We start from the raw sequence: 20,479 nt of genomic DNA on the forward strand, positions 1-20,479 counted from the left end.
ACAATCATATCATCATTTCACTAACAGTCAATACCACCAGATGTTCCGTAAACAACAATCATATCATCATTTCACAAACAGTCAATACCACCTGATGTACCATAAACAACAGCCATATCATCATTTCACTAACAGTCAATACCACCGGATGTTCCATAAACACCAGTCATATCATTTCACAGTCAATACCACCGGATGTTCCGTAAACAACAGTCATATCATCATTTCGCTAACAGTCAATACCACCGGATGTTCCATAAACAACAGTCATATCATCATTTAACTAACAGTCAACACCACTGGATGTTCCATAAACACCAGTCATATCATCATTTCACTAACAGTCAATACCACCGGATGTTCCATAAACACCAGTCATATCATTTCACTAACAGTCAATACCACCGGATGTTCCATAAACAACAGCCATGTCATTTCACTAACAGTCAATACCACCGGATGTTCCATAAACACCAGTCATATCATTTCACTAACAGTCAATACCACCGGATGTTCCATAAACAACAATCATATCATCATTTCACTAACAGTCAATACTACGGGGTGTTCCATAAACAACAGTCATATCATCATTTCACTAACAGTCAATACCACCGGATGTTCCGTAAACAACAGTCATATCATCATTTCACTAACAGTCAATACTACGGGGTGTTCCATAAACAACAGTCATATCATCATTTCACTAACAGTCAATAATATCAGATGTTCCATAAACAACAGTCATATCATCATTTCACTAACAGTCAATATTACCGGATGTTCCATAAACAACAATCATATCATCATTTCACTAACAGTCAATACTACCGGATGTTCCATAAACAACAGTCATATCATTTCACAGTCAATACCACCGGATATTCCATAAACAACAATCATATCATCATTTCACAAACAGTCAATACCACCTGATGTACCATAAACAAGTCATATCATCATTTCACTAACAGTCAATACTACGGGGTGTTCCATAAACAACAGTCATGTCATCATTTAACTAACAGTCAACACCACTGGATGTTCCATAAACACCAGTCATATCATTTCACTAACAGTCAATACCACCGGATGTTCCATAAACAACAGCCATGTCATTTCACTAACAGTCAATACCACCGATGTTCCATAAAGAAAACTCATATTTTGATAATATGTAAACACAGGTGAAACGAAACGATGATAAAATTATCTACTTAACTCTTTTCTTTAAAGTATGGTGGCTGACTTGTGTCATTTTATAATTTGTCGTCTGCTCGTTTTTTTTTTCCTGGCTAAAATGACGACAAAATCATAATTAGTGACTTTTCGCCTCGAAATTACAAAAAAAAGGAAAAAAAAGGGAAAGATCGATCATTACTATGTTGTCATCTTTTCGGGGCGAAAAGTCGCTAAATTATTGTTTTGGCATCGTTTAGTTAGGTAGTTTATTCACCTTGAAATAACGAAACACGAAGTGGCACAAATCAGTCACCATACATGTAGATTTAGGCTCAGCTAGACTTTATACAGTATGGAAACTAGCCCTGCCAAAAATGTTACATCAATCCCTTCACAAAATAACGAATTTACAAGTAATATGAAGACAATGAACAGTAATCAATCTCATAAATCTTATAAGCAATACAAAATAGAAAGTTGGGCAAACAGGGACACCTGGACACACCAGGGGTGGAATCAGGTGCCTAAGAGGAGTAAGCATCCCCTGTCGACCGGTCACACCCGCCGTGAGCCCTATATCTTGATCAGGTAAACGGAGTTATCCGTAGTCAAAATCAATGTGCCAAAAACAGCCTAACAATCCATATGAAACACGTCAGACAGCAATTGACCCAATGCGAGGTTGTATTGACGAACTAGATCGTTATAATGACCATAAAATTTGCGAAATGCTGACTTCAATCGAGACTGTTGAAACCCCTGTACCATCAAGATGATAAATTATAATGACTGCCCATACATGCATAGAATACACATTTATTTTCAAATCAATACAAATTCACATGATTTTGTTCTTCCATATACTGTTTAAATTACATTCATACATACAATAAAAACACGAATCACATCAGATTAACAAATCAGAAAATTAACAGAAGTTTATAATCTTACAACAGTGCCGCATTCACTGTCGCATTAACTTAATGATGAGAGAATTTACAGTCACACTTGTTCCGTACTACCAGTATCATGAGGATCCGCTGACGTTAAGGAGGAATAACAGAGAAAAATTAAGGAGGGATAATACACCAGAGGAATATGGTATCCAGGATGAAAAGTGGAGGTGTACAATATTTCAAAACTAAAATCTTTCAAATTTACTTTATTTAGTAACCCCCCCCCCCTCCAAAAAATGCAATTTCAGTAGAAAGTCATCCGATAAAAAAAACAACAAAAAAAAAAAAAAACCTAAAAAACTTAATGGACTAAAACCCGGTATTTAAACTTCAGAAGTTGACACGTTAATCAAAGTAGGGAATATCAAATTTAAATGGAATACACAAATATTGCGGATTCTGTTTTAAGAGGAAGTCAGCCATTATGATGATGTAGTATACCTCCTTAAAATCTCCTAGAAGTTTGACAGGAATCAAATTTTGAGGTGACTTTCATTTTCATTAGTTTTGATTTAAACTTCCGTTATGAATGGCTAATAATCACCATAACTATACAGCAGGGGTTGGAATTTCATACTCAGGAGGGAAACACCACAAAAATACACCAACATTCTAAATACTTACAAAATTTCATCCAATTGAAAGTTATGTTACAATAAACATACCTATTGGTATACTTAGGGTTCATCAAACTCTGTCCCCCTGTATATATCAGAAGTACCCCCCCCCCCCCCCCCCCCTCCTCCTCATCTGAAATTTCTCAAAATTGTCATGCGAAATTCCATTCTTTAGTTCACAAGCAGTGTTTGAGATTATCATCTGCAAATCATTTTTCACCAGACCCGATGGGCGTAAAATTACTATGAACGTCTGTCGCAAATCAATAACAGTGATCGAGAAGTCGTGAACAGCCTTCATACCAAATTTCACAAAAATTTTTTTTGAGATAACTTACAATCCATTTCTTACACCAGTGACCTAGTAATTCTGACCTGTGACCTAAAGAAGAGGAAAAAAATAAATAAATAAAAACGAGGGTCATTCTTAAGTGATACAAACTATCAAACAGTCTCAATTTGAAATATTAAAAGGAATAGACCCACTCCCCCCCCATGTCATAATGTGACCTACTGACCTTAAATTTCAACCTGACCCCAAAAAGCATATGTGTCAAAAGTAGATAGAGTTCAATCGCTATTTTGACATACGATACTTTTACGAGTAAAACATGAGTTGCTGACCATGCATCTGCGACAGACAGCGGAACAGACCTACAGAGTAATATCTCCTATTTTCACTTCAGTAGGAGGAGGGAATTTAGGGTTAAAATTTACTACATTCATCAAATATACACACAGGATATAAATACATATGTATGTAAAATCAAATACACTCAGTGTACAATATATACCAGTATAATGATAATAGTCATGTACAGTGATAATGTACAATTGATGTTACACTATTACAATATATACCAATATAATGATAATCATGTACAGTGATAATGTACAATTGATGTTACAGTGTACAATATATATGTAATATCTCTTAACTACGTGCATAGTATGCATAGTAAACAAATAACCAAACAAAAAAAAAAAACCGAAAAAATGTATTATAATAAAACAATGAAAATCACATTTATAGGACGGATTGTGGGTAATACATAATTACTGTGAAAAATAAAAAAAACCAGATTACATCCATAAAATACATCGTCAGCACATCTGCAAACTGTAAATGACAGTATAAAAGCAACAAACGAACACAGCTTGTACATGTATTTTTGCCAGACCTCGCGGCAACACACAGTCTATTGATGCCAGACCTCGCGGCAACACAGTCTATTGATGCCAGGCATCGCGGCAACACATAGTCCTATCAATAACTATTACAAATACATTTCACACTAAATATGGTCTTAGATTCAAACAAAGTCTACTAAATATATCTAAAAAATAAATTTCAGTTTCTGAAAGTACATGATGGCATTAACTGAACTGCTTTACGCTGGACTATTTTATGAGCTACGATCGAGTGATGCTGTATGCCAGCATACTTCACACAGCGTATCAAAAAATGTCTATTTATTTTCAAATTTATCCTCACGTATTTTCAAAAATGAAATTATTTTTTTTTTAATATTTACATTGTACTTTCATTTCTGTTAAAATTCCCAGCCGTTACACGTCACAATTGTCATAACATATTTATACGCACTTGTTTACATTCATGAGGAAATGGCAATCATTTCAATTGGTAAAGATATCAAAGGCAAAAACATTGAAAATGTAAATATTATAATAAATCTTATACTTGGAATGTTTTGACTGTCAAACAAATTTCAGTAATCATGGTCACTTGTACTCTTGGAATGTATTGACTGTAAAACAAATTTCAGTAATCATGGTCACTTGTACTCTTGGAATGTATTGACTGTAAAACAAATTTCAGTAATCATGGTCACTTGTACTCTTGGAATGTATTGACTGTAAAACAAATTTCATTCATGAGTTCTTTTATCTATGAACTGCTGATTGGAATCAATAATGATTAATGATATTCACAACTACACACCTTGTGTATGAAATATTTCACAATGAAAGAAATGTTTGTGATAAAGCGGTGCTTCTGAATATCACAAATTTTTGCCACAAATAATAATTGGTAAACAGTAGCTCTACTATGAAAGGTGAAGATATCATTTTTGTGTTTAAGATTTTAATCAGATCTGAAACTTTCCAATGTAAGCATGATCTGACATATTATAACCTTCAGATCTTTTATACGGTTGTATTTTAAATATCAAGAACGCTTGAAAAAAAAAAAAAAAAAAAAAAAAATGATCAAAACTGAAAATGCTTTACATCATAGTAAATAAGCACCAACATGAAATTCCAAAAATTAATGGGAATTCAAAAAATGAGTTTTTAACTTGAACAAGATGTCATTCAAATCCAGAAATACCCTAGTATAAATATAAGACTTGTTAATTCAATGCGAGTTATGATGTTATAACTCGATGTCTGAGTAAGTTGTGACATCATAACTTGGTGTGTAAGTTGTGACATCATAACTTGGTGTGTAAGTTGTGACATCATAACTTGGCGTGTAAGTTGTGACCTCATAACATGATGCATCAACGGCATCAGCACAATCAAACATCCTGGACCGTCCAATCTGTTCAGCTATGAACAGCATCAACCAAAAATATCATAATCAAGCATGTGGAATGTTGTGGGTGTAACTGAGCTATAACTAAGGGCGTTTCAAGGTCTACTTGCAACAACAACAACAAAATTTAATTAAACTCCTGACATATCCCCCCCACTGTTCTTTTTCGCTATTTAGCACCTGCAGTGTGTAATACTATAAATGTTATTAAATTAATCTATCATTCTAAACACTAACCTTACTACATAGTGAGTACCAATCAAATCATTGCTTTTCCTTCATTGCACCGTCATCAATTGAAACCAGTTCAATACACAGCTCGACACATGACACATGTCGCATGTATAGAACTGGAACAAACCTACAAGTTACTAGATATGTGGGCTAATTTCCTATCTATCAGCAATGACAGAACGTGGGATCCCTGGCTAGTAAAGATGAACATAACTATAGGGCATTTCTCCTGTTAAGCCACCCAGGTTCTTTAAACTATCAATGCTGTATGCAGATCAAAGAAAAAAAGTTTATTATGCTACATGTTTCTGAGATAATTAAGCAGTCAATGGACGCTACCAAACGCTACATGTTTCTGATATAATTAAGCAGTCAATGGACGCTACCAAATGCTACATGTTTCTGAGATAATTAAGCAGTCAATGGACGCTACCAAATGCTACATGTTTCTGAAGATAATTATAACAAGTACACGCTACTAAACGCTGTATGTTTCTGAAGATGATTATCAACAGTAAACGCTACACTACAAAACGCTACCCGTTTCGGAAGATTATTAACCAGTGGAATACTATCAAACGCTGTAAGTTTCTGAAAATAATTAGCCAGTAAACATCACTAAATGCTACACATTTAGATAATTAGCCAGTAAACATCACTAAACGCTACACATTTAGATAATTAGCCAGTAAACATCACTAACGCTACAAGTTTCTGAAGATAATTAGCCAGTAAACATCACTAAACGCTACACATTTAGATAATTAGCCAGTAAATATCACTAACGCTACAAGTTTCTGAAGATAATTAGCCAGTAAACATCACTAAACGCTACACATTTAGATAATTAGCCAGTAAACATCACTAAACGCTACACATTTAGATAATTAGCCAGTAAACATCACTAAACGCTACACATTTATATAATTAGCCAGTAAACATCACTAACGCTACAAGTTTCTGAAGATAATTAGCCAGTAAACATCACTAAACGCTACACATTTCTGAAGAACACTACGCTACTAAACGCTGTAAGTTTCTGGCATTAACCAGTAGACGTCATCAAAGTCTAGAATACTCAGCAGCACGGATGATGAAATCTACCATCAACAAAATTATCGAGGCTTTCATTTGTTGCATCATTGCGTAAGATTCGCATTCTGAAGCAAATCTAATTTAGTTTAATTCGGCATGTTTAACTCAGTAAATGTTTAACTCAGTACGAATTTAACTCGGTAAATGTTTAACTTAGTAAGAATATAACTCAGTAAAATGTTTAATTCAGTACATGTTTGACTCAGTGAATGTTTAATTCAGTAACTGTTTAATTCGGTATGTTTAACTCAGTAAATGTTTAAGGCGTTAGTATCTAACTCAGTAAATGTTGAAGTCTGTGCTAGTATCTAACTTAGTAAATGTTTTAAGGTTTAACTCAGTAATGTTTAAGTCTGTGTTAAGGTTTAACTCAGTAATGTTTAAGTCTGTGTTAAGGTTTAACTCAGTAATGTTTAAGTCTGTGTTAAGGTTTAAAGTCAGCTAATATTTAAGCAGGTCAGTAGAATATTCCATACATGTAATACTGTTTGACATTGAAATATTTTTTTTGACACTTGTATTGTCTTGAGCAAATATCGCTTTGAATCTATCTAAATGCTGGTCTTCACTGTGAAGATTAGTTAAAACAGCTCAACAGCTACAAAATGAAAATGATTATGAAACATATAAAGGACGGATTTAGCCACAGGCAATTATATCGCTGGAATTCGAATTTATCATTTAATGGTAAATTCGAACTCAAGGGGTACAATTGCCTGTGGATTCAGCTACGAACATGATCTCCATTATTCACGATCAGCGGGCGATCAAATGTTTTGTAGGGCAAACAACTAGACATTGAGACAGAAACTCATGAAACCTTCGAAAGCCTTATTCAAAATGAAAATCTTCATTTACCCATCAAATTTGATAGAGATGCTCTTGTTTCAGAATTAATTGTTTTTTGCATAATAATCTCAAAGTAATTCAGATATTATTCTAAATCTGATAGGAAATGACACATTTTCAGTATTCTGACATATGATGAAAGAGCTATTTTTCGCAGTTTCTTTTTTCCCTACAAAAGCTGGTTTGGGCAAGTTTTATATTGACATGATAGGTTTAACCACTAGACATGCAGAATTCATTTTTTTTTAAACAAAGCCGTGGTCCAATGTTTTCTGTAGAAATTTTTTCACAAAAATTAGCATCGAAACTAAATTTGAGTAAAAATTAGAAATACTGTCACTAATGATGTTACATGTACTCCAAATGATGATAAATATCAGAGACATTCAGTGAAAAATGCAGTACACATGCACCCATTCATGAATTTACGAAAGGAAAAGAAAACATCTGTTTTTAAAGCTTCAGAATTCTTGGGTTCCCCTGGCATCAAGAAAAAATGCTATAATTGTCATACATCGTCTTTTTAACACTTGCTCTAATGCATCATGCCTCTTCTATTACGAACTTCCAAATGACCCAGATTTTTAAATGCAGTTACTGTAAAATGCTGTAAACAACCAAGACAAAGAGGTTTCCATGGCATCTGATTAGTGTTGCTATGGTAATGATCAAGCTAGTCGATGAGGCTTCTGATTGGAGTAGGTAGGGCAATCATCTGGCTATTGGCAAGCAGCCGTACTCTTGGAACACAGAATTGGGGGTTACACCTCTTCCATAAAGCGAGATTAGACCGTGATGAACTCTGTAAAATAAAAAGCGAGATTAAACCGTGATGAATTCTGTAAAGACAAAAAAATAGAAAATTAGACCATGATGAACTCTGTAAAAACAAAAAGCGAGATTAGATCGTGATGAATTCTGTAAGGACAAAAAAAAAAAAAACCAACAACCCTGAAGCAGTATGCCCCTCTTCTTTGATGGGGGGTATAAAAAGCGATATTATAGACAGTGATGAACCCTGCTAAAAACAAGAGATGTTTGTAAAATATATATGCCCCTGGCCCTATGGTGCAAATGTGAAAAGGATTATACACATGCATTATTTAATTGATAGTATTGTCAAATCAATCCAAGATATCGAGTAGACAGTATCTTCATATCTCCAGTTTTAACTCTTGACCTTTGACCATGTGACCTTAAAATAAATAGGGGGTCCTCTAGTCCTAAGAATGCACCAGTGTACCACGTTTGGTGTCTGTCAAGCAAAGTATTCTCAAGATTGAGTGATCAGTAGATTTCTATGTCCAGTTTCACCATTGACTTTTGACCATATGACATAACAAGAGACCCATGGGCCACATCGCTTACCTGAGTCACTTTGGCCCATATTTGAAGACTTTCCATATATATTTGCATGTAAAAACATTAGTCCCTATTATGGCCCCAACTACCCCTGGAGGCCACAATTTTTGCAAACTTGAATCTACACTACGTCAGAAAGCTTTCATGTAAATGTCAACTTCTTTGGCCCAATGGTTCTTGAGAAGAAGATTTTTCCTATATTTGTATGTAAAACTTTGACCCCTCCCCCTACTTGTGGCCCCATCCTACCCCCCTGGGGCCCATGATTTGAACAAACTTGAATCTGCACTATGTCAGAAAGTTTTCTTGTAAATATCAGCTTTTCTGACTCAGTGGTTATTGAGAAGAAGATTTTAACTATATATTTGTATGTAAAACTTTGATCCCCCTTGTGGCCCCATCCTACCCCCGGGGGCCATGATTTGAACAAACTTGAATCTGCACTATGTCAGAAAGTTTTCATGTAAAAATCAGCTTTCCTGGCTCAGTGGTTCTTGAGAAGAAAATTTTTAAAGATTTTTCCTATATATTTGTATGTAAAACTTTGATCCCCTATTGTGGCCCCATCCAACCCCCGGGGCCCATGATTTGAACAAACTTGAATCTGCATTATGTCAGGAAGCTTTCATGTAAATCTCAGCTTTTCTGGCTTAGTGGTTCTTGAGAAGAAGATTTTTAAAGTTTTACCCTATATATTTATATGTAAAACTTTGATCCCCCCTTGTGGCCCCATCCTACCCCCGGGGGCCACGATTTGAACAAACTTGAATCTGTACTATGTCAGAAAGTTTTCATGTAAAAATCCGCTTTTCTGGCTTAGTGGTTCTTGAGAAGAAGATTTTAAAAGATTTTTCCTATATATTTGTATGTAAAACTTTGATCCCCTATTGTGGCCCCATCCAACCCCCGGGGCCCATGATTTGAACAAACTTCAATCTGCATTATGTCAGGAAGCTTTCATGTAAATCTCAGCTTTTCTGGCCTAGTGGTTCTTGAGAAGAAGATTTTTAGAGTTTTTCCCTATATATTTATATGTAAAACTTTGATCCCCCCTTGTGGCCCCATCCTACCCCCGGGGGCCATGATTTGAACAAACTTGAATCTGCACTATGTCAGAAAGTTTTCATGTAAAAATCAGCTTTTCTGGATCAGTGGTTCTTGAGAAGAAGATTTTAAAAGATTTTTCCTATATATTTGTATGTAAAACTTTGATCCCCCTTGTGGCCCCATCCTACCCCCGGGGGCCATGATTTGAACAAACTTGAATCTGCACTATGTCAGAAAGTTTTCATGTAAAAATCAGCTTTTCTGGATCAGTGGTTCTTGAGAAGAAGATTTTAAAAGATTTTTCCTATATATTTGTATGTAAAACTTTGATCCCCCTTGTGGCCCCATCCTACCCCCGGGGGCCATGATTTGAACAAACTTGAATCTGCATTATGTTAGGAAGCTTTCATGTAAATTTCAGCTTTTCTGGCTTAGTGGTTCTTGAGAAGAAGATTTTTAAAGTTTTTCCCTATATATTTGTATGTAAAACTTTGATCCCCCTTGTGGCCCCATCCTACCCCCGGGGGCCATGATTTGAACAAACTTGAATCTGCAATATGTCAGGAAGCTTTCAGGTAAATTTCAGCTCTTCTGGCCCAGTGGTTCTTGAGAAGAAGATTTTTAAATGACCCCACCCTATTTTTGTGATTATCCCTCCCCCCCCTTTGAAAGGGACATGGCCCTTCATTTGAATAAACTTGAAAGCCCTTCACCTAAGGATGCTTTTGGCCAAGTTTGGTTGAAATTGGCCCAGTGGTTCTGGAGAAGAAGTCGAAAATGTGATAAGTTTACAGACGGACAGACAGAAAGACGGACAGACAGACAGACGACGGAGAAAATGTGATCAGAAAAGCTCACTTGAACCTTCGGTTCAGGTGAGCTAAAAATTGATAGGGGTCATTAACTTTTTAAGATGTACCAGCGTACCAAGTTTAATGTTTGTCAAGGAAAGGGTTCTCAAGATATTGAGTGAACAGTATCTTCCTATGTCAAGAATGGAATAACCCTTGACCTTTTAACCTGAAAATCAATATGGACATAACCAAACTGCATATGAAATATTACAATCAAGTGTGTCGTTTTCAAGATATTAGGCGGACAATATGTGGTCTACAGACAGACTGACCGAGCGACAACATGTGTCTACAGACAGACAGACAGACCGAGCGACAATATTTGGTTTACAGACAGACAGAGTGACCGACCGACAATATGTGGTCTACAGACAGACAGACCGAGCAACAATATGTGGTCTACAGACAGACTGACCGAGTGACAATATGTGGTCTACAGACAGACAGACAGACTGACCGAGTGACAATATGTGGTCTACAGACAGACTGACCGAGTGAAAATATGTGGTCTACAGACAGACAGACTGACCGAGTGACAATATGTGGTCTACAGACAGACAGACCGAGTGACAATATGTGGTCTACAGACAGATTGACCGAGCGACAATATGTGGTCTACAGACAGACAGACCGAGCGACAATATGTGGTCTACAGACAGACAGACTGACCGAGTGACAATATATGGTCTACAGACAGACTGACCGAGCAACAATGTGTTGACAGACAGACAAACAGACAGACCGAGTGACAATATGTGGTCTACAGACAGACCGAGCGACAATATGTGGTCTACAGACAGATTGACCAAGCAGCAATATGCCCTTCTTCTGTGGAAGACAAATTGTCATTTTGATGTCTCTAACAACCTCAAACCTACATAAAACTCCAGCTCATATGTATTCATACTTATGCAGATTTCATTCACACCTACCTAAAAACAGTCCAGCTTATGTTTCTTTATTATATTTACATTCACTGAATCTTTTCTCTCTTATTTCTTTTGAAATTGACATTGCTTTCATCATACAATGAATACATGTTTGTTGCAAACTAGTTCGATCCAGTTTTTAGTACCACCTGTCTCCGTAATCATTGCCAAATATGGAGCGTCATCAAGGTCAAAAGGGTGCATTGGCTGTTCCGTTTAATGTAACAAATGGGTCAACCATATGTCAATATCTTTGAACATAATTCAGGTCATATTTTAAAAAAATATATAAAAATATAAATAATGAAATATCTTTCTTTGTTGTTTCATCGGATGATGAAGGCAGCAATCATTGTAAAAAATATGTGCATAACCCGCATAAGTGGGCTATGCACTTTTTCTGCACTGCTAGCTACATGTACCTTCATCCCCTGATGAAACAACAAAGAAAGCATTTATTGTTTAAATATGCAGATTTCATTCAAATCTACCTAAAAAAAAGTCCAGCTTATGTGTATTCATAACCTAAATATGCAGATTTCATTCAAATCTACCTAAAAAAAAGTCCAGCTTATGTGTATTCATAACCTAAATATGCAGATTTCATTCAAATCTACCTAAAAAAAACTCCAACTTATGTGTATTCATAAACTATATAATTATGCAGATTTCATTCAAATCTACCTAAAAAAGTCCAGCTTATGTGTATTCATAAACTAAATATGCAGATTTCATTCAAAAACCTACCTGAAGTCCAGCTCATGTTTATTAATGAGCTCATTATCCAAGTTCCACTTTGTCCGGAGTTGTCTTTCTTCTCGTGCCTTTGCTTTGTCCTCTTTCTTTATTTGTTTATTTTTACGCTTCATTCGGTCAATGTCTGCGAAGGTCATGCGATACTGCGGGCCAATCAGAACACGATCTTGATGGGCGGAGTTCACGATGACGTTGTTGTTGTTGATGTACTGCTTCGGCTCCGAACTTCTGTTGCTGTCCGCCGAACTCTGGATCATACAAATTGAATGGAAAAGGAAGATTTTACCATATACTTTTACTCTTTTCAATCACATGTTCAGTTTGTGTCATCAGGTTCTAAAGATAATGGAAGTAGATTATTGACAGGGGATGCTTACTCCTCCTAGGCAACTGATCCCAACTCTGGTGTGTCCAGGGGTCCGTGTTTGCCCAACTATCTATTTTGTATTGCTTGTAGGAGTTATGAGATTGATCACTTTTTGTTATCTTCACCTTTCATTATGCAGAAATTATTCCATTGTTGTTCCAAAAACTTGAATATCCCCCTTCCAAAAAACTTAGATATTCTCTTCCAAAAAACTTGAATACCCCATTTCAAAAATTTTAGTCCACCCATTTCAAAAACTTGAATATCCCCCTTCCAAAACCTGAACACCCTGTTTCCAAGAAACTTGAATATCTCCCTTCCAAAAAACTTAAATACACCCCACTCCTTCTAAAAAACTGAATATCCCAAAAATGTAGAAACTAGAGATTGTTTTCATGAAAAAAACAAATGTCTCCCCAGCTCCCCAAATTGGAAGTGTTCTAAATGAAATCTCTTCCCCTTAATGTACTGCATGGTACGGAGAAGAAAGCATGAGCAGGAACATAGACATTATGAATTCCGATAAGCCACATAGGAGAAGTGTTCACAAACTATTTTACAACCCCCAGCCCTCAGATCCACTATAACTTTAAGGACAACAATTGGATCCTCCTGTCCCTGCAAAATGCACATCTGCAAATGGCATGGAAATATTGTACAAAATGTCAAGTCTATCGGATAAGCCATATAGGAGAAGTCTTCACAAGCTATTTTACATCATCCACCCCTCTTAGATCCACTTAACTTATAGAAAAATGATTGGATCCTCCTGTCCCAACAAAATGCACATCTAACAATGGCAATGAAGCATTGTACAAAGTTTCAAATCTATCTGATAAGCCATATAGGAAAAGTGTTCACAAGCTATTTACATCCTCCACCCCTCTTAGATCCACTTAACTTATAGGAAAATGATTGGATCCTCCCATCCTACCAATATGCATATCTACAAATGGTAATGAAGCATTGAACAAAGTTTCAAATCTATCAGATAAGCCATATAGGAGGAAAAGCATTCATAAGCTATTTTACATCCACCCCTCCACCCCTCTAAGATCCACTATAACTTTTAGGAAAATAATTGGATCCTCCTGTCCTGACAGTATGCACATCTATAAATGCAATGAAGCATTGTATCAAGTTTCAAGTCTATCCAACAAGTCATATAGGAGGAGAAGCGTTCACAAGATTTTGTAACACACAAACGGACGGACGAACAGAATGTACAAAAACGATATGTATCCCCCTGAAAGAGGGGAGACATAATTCTCTGATAGCCTCCTTCCTCACCTTTCTACTACCACTAAGACTGGAATCTTTAGTGTCATCTTCCTCCTCCTCCTCCTCCTCCTCATCACTCATATCATCTAGAGGACTACCAAATTCGCCCACATCGCTTTTGTCATCGACATCATCGATCTCCAGAATCTGACTCCCTTTCGACCTCTCTCGTTGTACCTTTGACATGCGATACTGGATCTCGTGAAATTGACGGTCAGTGTGTTTCCATCCGGTGGGGAGACGTGGGCGGAACTTGACCTCCTTCACCCGAATGACGTCCACGAATGGAAAATCAAACTGATTGAAAATTAAACGAGAAAAGTTTTAGAAACATGTGGCAATATTCTTGATATTGAAAAGAATGAACTTTAAATTTAGGATATGATTGTAATGTTAGTAAACAAAATGAATTCGTGAAACGCTGATCATGCAATGCCCCCGTATTAGGATATATGTAACGTTAGTGAACAAAATAAATTTGTGAAACGCTGATGCCCCCGTATTTCGGAAATATGTAATGTCAGTGATGCCCCTGTATGACAATAGAGTAACTCTGTTATCTACATAAAGATCGTGTCACACAGAATACACATGTGAAATATGAAAGTCCTGGCATTAATCATAAAAAAAATATGGCAAGGTTAAAGTTTTTCAAAAGTAGGTCAACCTCCAAGGTAAAGATTACAAGGTTAAAAACTTTACTATAAAGAAAAGTCTTGTCAAGAGAAATACACATGTGGAATATATAAAGAAAGGTCTTGTCAAGAGAAATACACATGTGGAATATATAAAGAAAGGTCTTGTCAAAAGAAATACACATGTGGAATATATAAAGAAAGGTCTTGTCAAGAGAAATACACATGTGGAATATATAGAGAGAGGTCTTGTCAAGAGAAATACACATGTGGAATATGAAAACCCTATCAACCAACTGACTGATTTACACACTGAACTACTAACAGGTGTAAGCCAATTATATCCCCTTTTTCCAAGTGGGGTGAGGGAGGGGGGAGGGGGCGAGGAGGGAGGGATGGGAAGGGGAGACATAGAAACGATTTAAATGGCTACCTATATTTCAAAACACAAATGGAATCATTAATATCAGCAATATATCCCTTTGTCGTTTTACATTCTGTAGCCCAGCTGACAGTGAGTAACATATTGTTGCCCAGCTGACAGTGATGTTGTCCAGCTGACAGTGATGTCACCCAGCTGACAGTGAGTTAACATTTTGTTGTTGCCCAGCTGACAGTGATGTCGTCCAGCTGACAGTGAGTTAACATTTTGTTGTTGCCCAGCTGACAGTGAGTTAACATTTTGTTGTTGCACAGCTGACAGTGAGTAACATATTGTTGCCCAGCTGACAGTGATGTTGCCCAGCTGACAGTGATGTTGTCCAGCTGACAGTGTTGTTGCCCAGCTGACAGTGATGTCACCCAGCTGACAGTGAGTTAACATTTTGTTGTTGCACAGATGACAGTGAGTTAACAATTTGTTGTTGTACAGCTGACAGTGAGTTAACATTTAGTTGTTGCCCAGCTGACAGTGATGTTGCCCATCTGACAGTGAGTTAATATTTGACAGAGGTAATCGGTCTGTAGATCATGAGATTGAGTCTCGTAAGGATTATATTTTTTTCTGGCGACCTTTCTATTCATTACAAACTATTTTTTTTCTCAAAATATTACTTTGCGTATCCTTCACTTTTCATCCATAACTTCCAGTGTGTTACACATCCTTAACTTCCAGTGTGTTACACATCCATAACTTCCAGTGTGTTACACATCCTTAACTTCCAGTGTGTTACACATCCATAACTTCCAGTGTGTTACACATCCATAACTTCCAGTGTGTTACACATCCATAACTTCCAGTGTGTTACACATCCTTAACTTCCAGTGTGTTACACATCCATAACTTCCAGTGTGTTACACATCCTTAACTTCCAGTGTGTTACACATCCTTAACTTCCAGTGTGTTACACATCCTTAACTTCCAGTGTGTTACACATCCTTAACTTTAAGTGTGTTACACATCCTTAACTTCCAGTGTGTTACATATCCTTAACTTCCAGTGTGTTACACATCCTTAACTTTAAGTGTGTTACACATCCTTAACTTTAAGTGTGTTACACATCCTTAACTTCAAGTGTGTTACACATCCTTACCTACCATGTGTTACACATCCTTAATCAAATTTGCTCTTGTTTCATCATTTTCAACATCGGTTAGGATAAGTTCAGGAAGGCCGAATCAATCCTGTAAACCACTTAAACATCTGGCAACAGCTCAAAGCTGAGTAAATTACCTCAGACCATCTCATCGTCATTAATCGAGCAACACTCTTAATTAGATTTTCTTTATTCGTTTTTTCCCTTTCCTCCATCAAAATCTTTACCATTTCCTTTAGCGACCCACATGATTTTTCCCCCAAAAGATGACAAAAGTTGATCTGATGTAAAAAGGATCATACATATATTCTAATATGGATCTCTAGACAACAAGCCTTTCGATTGAATGTTTAAAATACCTGGTTTTTGCTGTTGCCATGGCGCTTCAGGAAGCGTACAAAGTCCTTCCTGTTTGTGTTTTTCACAAGCACGAGTTCCATATTCCCATCATTAAGATGAGAAAACTTGTGTAGTCCCTCTGGGGCTATTTCACTTCGTGCTGGGATGCAGAAAAGTCCGACCTGTAGGAATGAACCTTTACACACTTTCCACGGACTTTCATCCTTCGACAGATCTACAACAAGAAAACGGTGACAGTGGAAATACAATCTACACAGCAAATTATCTTTAGATTCAAATCACCAAACTAAATGCAGTATAATCATCCTTACACACAGACCTACATAATGTTGTAGGGCTACTGTCTCAACACTCTAATCATCCTTACACACAGACCTACATAATGTTGTAGGGCTACTGTCTCAACACTCTAATCATCCTAGACACAAACCTACATAATGTTGTAGGGCTACTGTCTCAACACTCTAATCATCCTTACACACAGACCTACATAATGTTGTAGGGCTACTGTCTCAACACTCTAATCATCCTTAGACACAGACCTACATAATGTTGTAGAGCTACAGTCTCAACACTCTAATCATCCTAACACACAGACCTACATAATGTTGTAGAGCTACTGTCACAACACTCTAATCATCCTAACACACAGACCTACATAATGTTGTAGAGCTACTGTCACAACACTCTAATCATCCTTAGACACAGACCTACATAATGTTGTAGAGCTACAGCCTCAACACTCTAATCATCCTAACACACAGACCTACATAATGTTGTAGAGCTACTGTCACAACACTCTAATCATCCTAACACACAGACCTACATAATGTTATGGGGCTACAGTCTCAACACTCTAATCATTCTTAGACACAGACCTATATAATGTTGTAGAGCTACTGTCTCAACACTCTAATCATCCTACCACACAGACCTACATAATGTTGTAGAGCTACAGTCTCAACACTCTAATCATCCTTACACACAGACCTAAATAATGTTGTAGAGCTACTGTTTCAACACTCTAATCATCCTTACACACAGACCTACATAATGTTGTAGAGCTACTGTCTCAACACTCTAATCATTCTTAAACACAGACCTACATAATGTTGTAGAGCTACAGTCTCAACACTCTAATCATCCTTACACACAGACCTACATAATGTTGTAGGGCTACTGTCTCAACACTCTAATCATCCTTAGACACAGACCTACACAATGTTGTAGAGCTACTGTCTTATCATCCTTACACACAGACCTACATAATGTTGTAAAGCTACAGTCTCAACAGTTTAATCATCCTTAAACACAGACTCATTAGCTATATGGATCATTACAGCTGGTAAAGATAACGAAGGTAAAACAATATAGAGTGTAAGTAAATTAGAGGTACACTCCCAACAGGAATTCTCATCTTGAAAAAGACTTACATCAAGAAATCAGTGAATGCTTTCTGTCTATTACAAAGTCTAAGAATCATAGCTTAAATTCACTGTATCCACCCACTTTACAATAGCAGATAGTCGTCTTCAATATTTCTCATCCGCAGACATTTAAATGGAAGTGAACGAATGCCTAAGATTAGGAGTGATATCTAACAAGAGTATCGCCAGTGGTACATAATACGCCATGTAAATCAAAGTTTTGTATAGAGTTGTCTCCCATTTGAAACGTGGTGTCATGCAAATTTGAAATATTTTCTTCTTGAGTCAGGAGTAATTGGTACTACATCTTCACTTGATGATCGTAATTGAACTATGCACCCTGGGAAAATTTTCTAATTTTCTGACAATACCTTCACATTAATTCATATTTTACTGAATGGAAACTTTAAGTAAATCATTAAGCAACTAGGATATCATATATATTACATATTGTACATATCTTACTGAATGGATTATTTATTAAGTAAATCATTAATTAACTAGGATATATTGAGAGCATTAAGTCATCTACCTACAAATGTATCGCTATTATTGGAAGTATTGAGAGCATTAAATGGCTGTACGATACACTCCTCTTACCTACAAATGTATCGCTATTATTAGAAGTGTTGAGAGCATTAAATGGCTGCACGATACACTCCTCTTGTTCTTCCTCTTTAACTTCCTCCGTCCAACAAACATTACATCTGTGATAAAAATAAACAAATAAATAACGTCCCATTAAATAAACAAATTTTCGTTTGTTTCATTTCTACATTGTTTTTAACGTCCCGTTACAGAAACAAGATTTCATTTGTTTTATTTCTACGTTTCTTTTTTTAAATATCCCATTCGGGAGTTTTTCACTCAGGTAAAGAAGTCACCAGATTTAGACGAAGTGCCACATATTTCGACCTATGCTGAATGCTCAGGGCTGTAGCAGTGAGGGTTCTTTATCAGGGCCGTAGCAGTGAGGGTTCCTTATCAGGGCTGTAGCAGTGAGGGCTCTTTATCAGGGAGGTAGCAGTGAGGGTTCTTTATCAGGGCCGTAGCAGTGAGGGTTCTTTATCAGGGTCGTAACAGTGACAGTTCTTTATCAGGGCTGTAGCAGTGAGGGTTCTTTATCAGGGCTGTAGCAGTGAGGGTTCTTTATCAGGGCCGTAGCAGTGAGGGTTCTTTATCAGGGCCGTAGCAGTGAGGGCTCTTTATCAGGGCTGCAGCAGTGAGGGTTCTTTATCAGGGCTGTAGCAGTGAGGGTTCCTTATCAGGACTGTAGCAGTGAGGGTTCTTTATCAGGGCCGTAACAGTGAGGTTTCTTTATCAGGGCTGTAGCAATGAGGGTTCTTTATCAGGGCTGTAGCAGTGAGGGTTCCTTATCAGGGCTGTAACAGTGAGGTTTCTTTATCAGGGCTGTAGCAGTGAGGGTTCTTTATCAGGGCTGTAGCAGTGAGAGTTCTTTATCAGGGCCGTAGCGGTGAGGGTTCTTTATCAGGACTGTAGCAGTAAGGGTTCTTTATCATGCCGGTGCTTGTGTGATGAGACCCCCTGTTTTAAGGCTGAATCCATCATACCTAAAAGGTCTTTCCTTCTGATGCCAGACAATTGGTGAAGGAGCAGTCACTGATAATGTTATATGTCTTAGATGTATTTTTCCCCCTGTTGTACCCCCTCCCCCCCCCCCCCCCCCCCCCCCCATGAAAAATGACGATACATGTCTGGTTATTACATGTACATTTTGTTTTGCAACACATGCATGTATACTAATTGTATGGTGCATGTAGAATTGCACCCTTTACCAAGTTTTCCTTCATTTACACAGTGTAAGGAATGGTAAACCAAAATCACAAAACAAAATGCATAAAGACCAAGATATTTTCAAGCATAGGAACTTCATTCATAATGTAAAACTTATACGGTACCAATTTTGATGCACCAGATGCGCATTTCAACAAATAATGTCACTTCAGTGATGCTCAACCGAAATCTTTGAAATCCGAAATAACTATGAAGTTTTAGAGCTAAATATAGCCAAAAACAGCGTGCCAAAAAAGTGGAGCCAAATTCGTCCAAGGATAAGAGCTATGCATGAGGGAGATAATCCTTAATTTTGAAATGAATCTGATGCATTGTGTTAAATCAAGTGGATAAAGAACCTACACTGTTAAGTACAAAGAATAGGTCTGAATTTGTGTGGTTCTTCACTTACAGCTGGCGACATCTTGATATAAGTGAAAAATTCTCCAGGGATGTAGATCATATAAAAACAAGATGTGTTCGTGAAACACTGATGCCCCCTGATTACAACAAAGTGGAGATGTCAGACATCTTTTTTTTCCTTATCACTTCTAATAACTAATTCAATGATCAATGTCTCAAGTCAACAAATCTGGCATCGTTGAAAAGGTTTTCTCAAAGGAGATAAAAACAGAACCT

The 20,479-nt window shown here is 36.9% G+C and overlaps 1 protein-coding gene across 1 annotated transcript in view; it reads right to left on the reverse strand.

Moving 5' to 3' along the window:
• Positions 1-1,978: 1,978 nt before the first annotated feature.
• The window catches only part of LOC125666237 (ceramide kinase-like protein), a 31,549-nt gene continuing 13,048 nt past the window's right edge, over positions 1,979-20,479 (reverse strand). The window contains exons 9-13 of the mRNA XM_048899379.2: positions 18,647-18,753; positions 16,619-16,833; positions 14,099-14,386; positions 12,433-12,689; positions 1,979-8,295 (exon numbers count right to left, since the gene is read on the reverse strand). Coding sequence (XP_048755336.2) covers positions 8,205-8,295; positions 12,433-12,689; positions 14,099-14,386; positions 16,619-16,833; positions 18,647-18,753 — 958 coding nt within the window. The 3' untranslated portion in view covers positions 1,979-8,204. The remainder of the gene's footprint in view (positions 8,296-12,432; positions 12,690-14,098; positions 14,387-16,618; positions 16,834-18,646; positions 18,754-20,479) is intronic.

Source organism: Ostrea edulis, chromosome 10 (assembly GCF_947568905.1).
Source record: "Ostrea edulis chromosome 10, xbOstEdul1.1, whole genome shotgun sequence".
Lineage (NCBI taxonomy): Eukaryota > Metazoa > Mollusca > Bivalvia > Ostreida > Ostreidae > Ostrea > Ostrea edulis.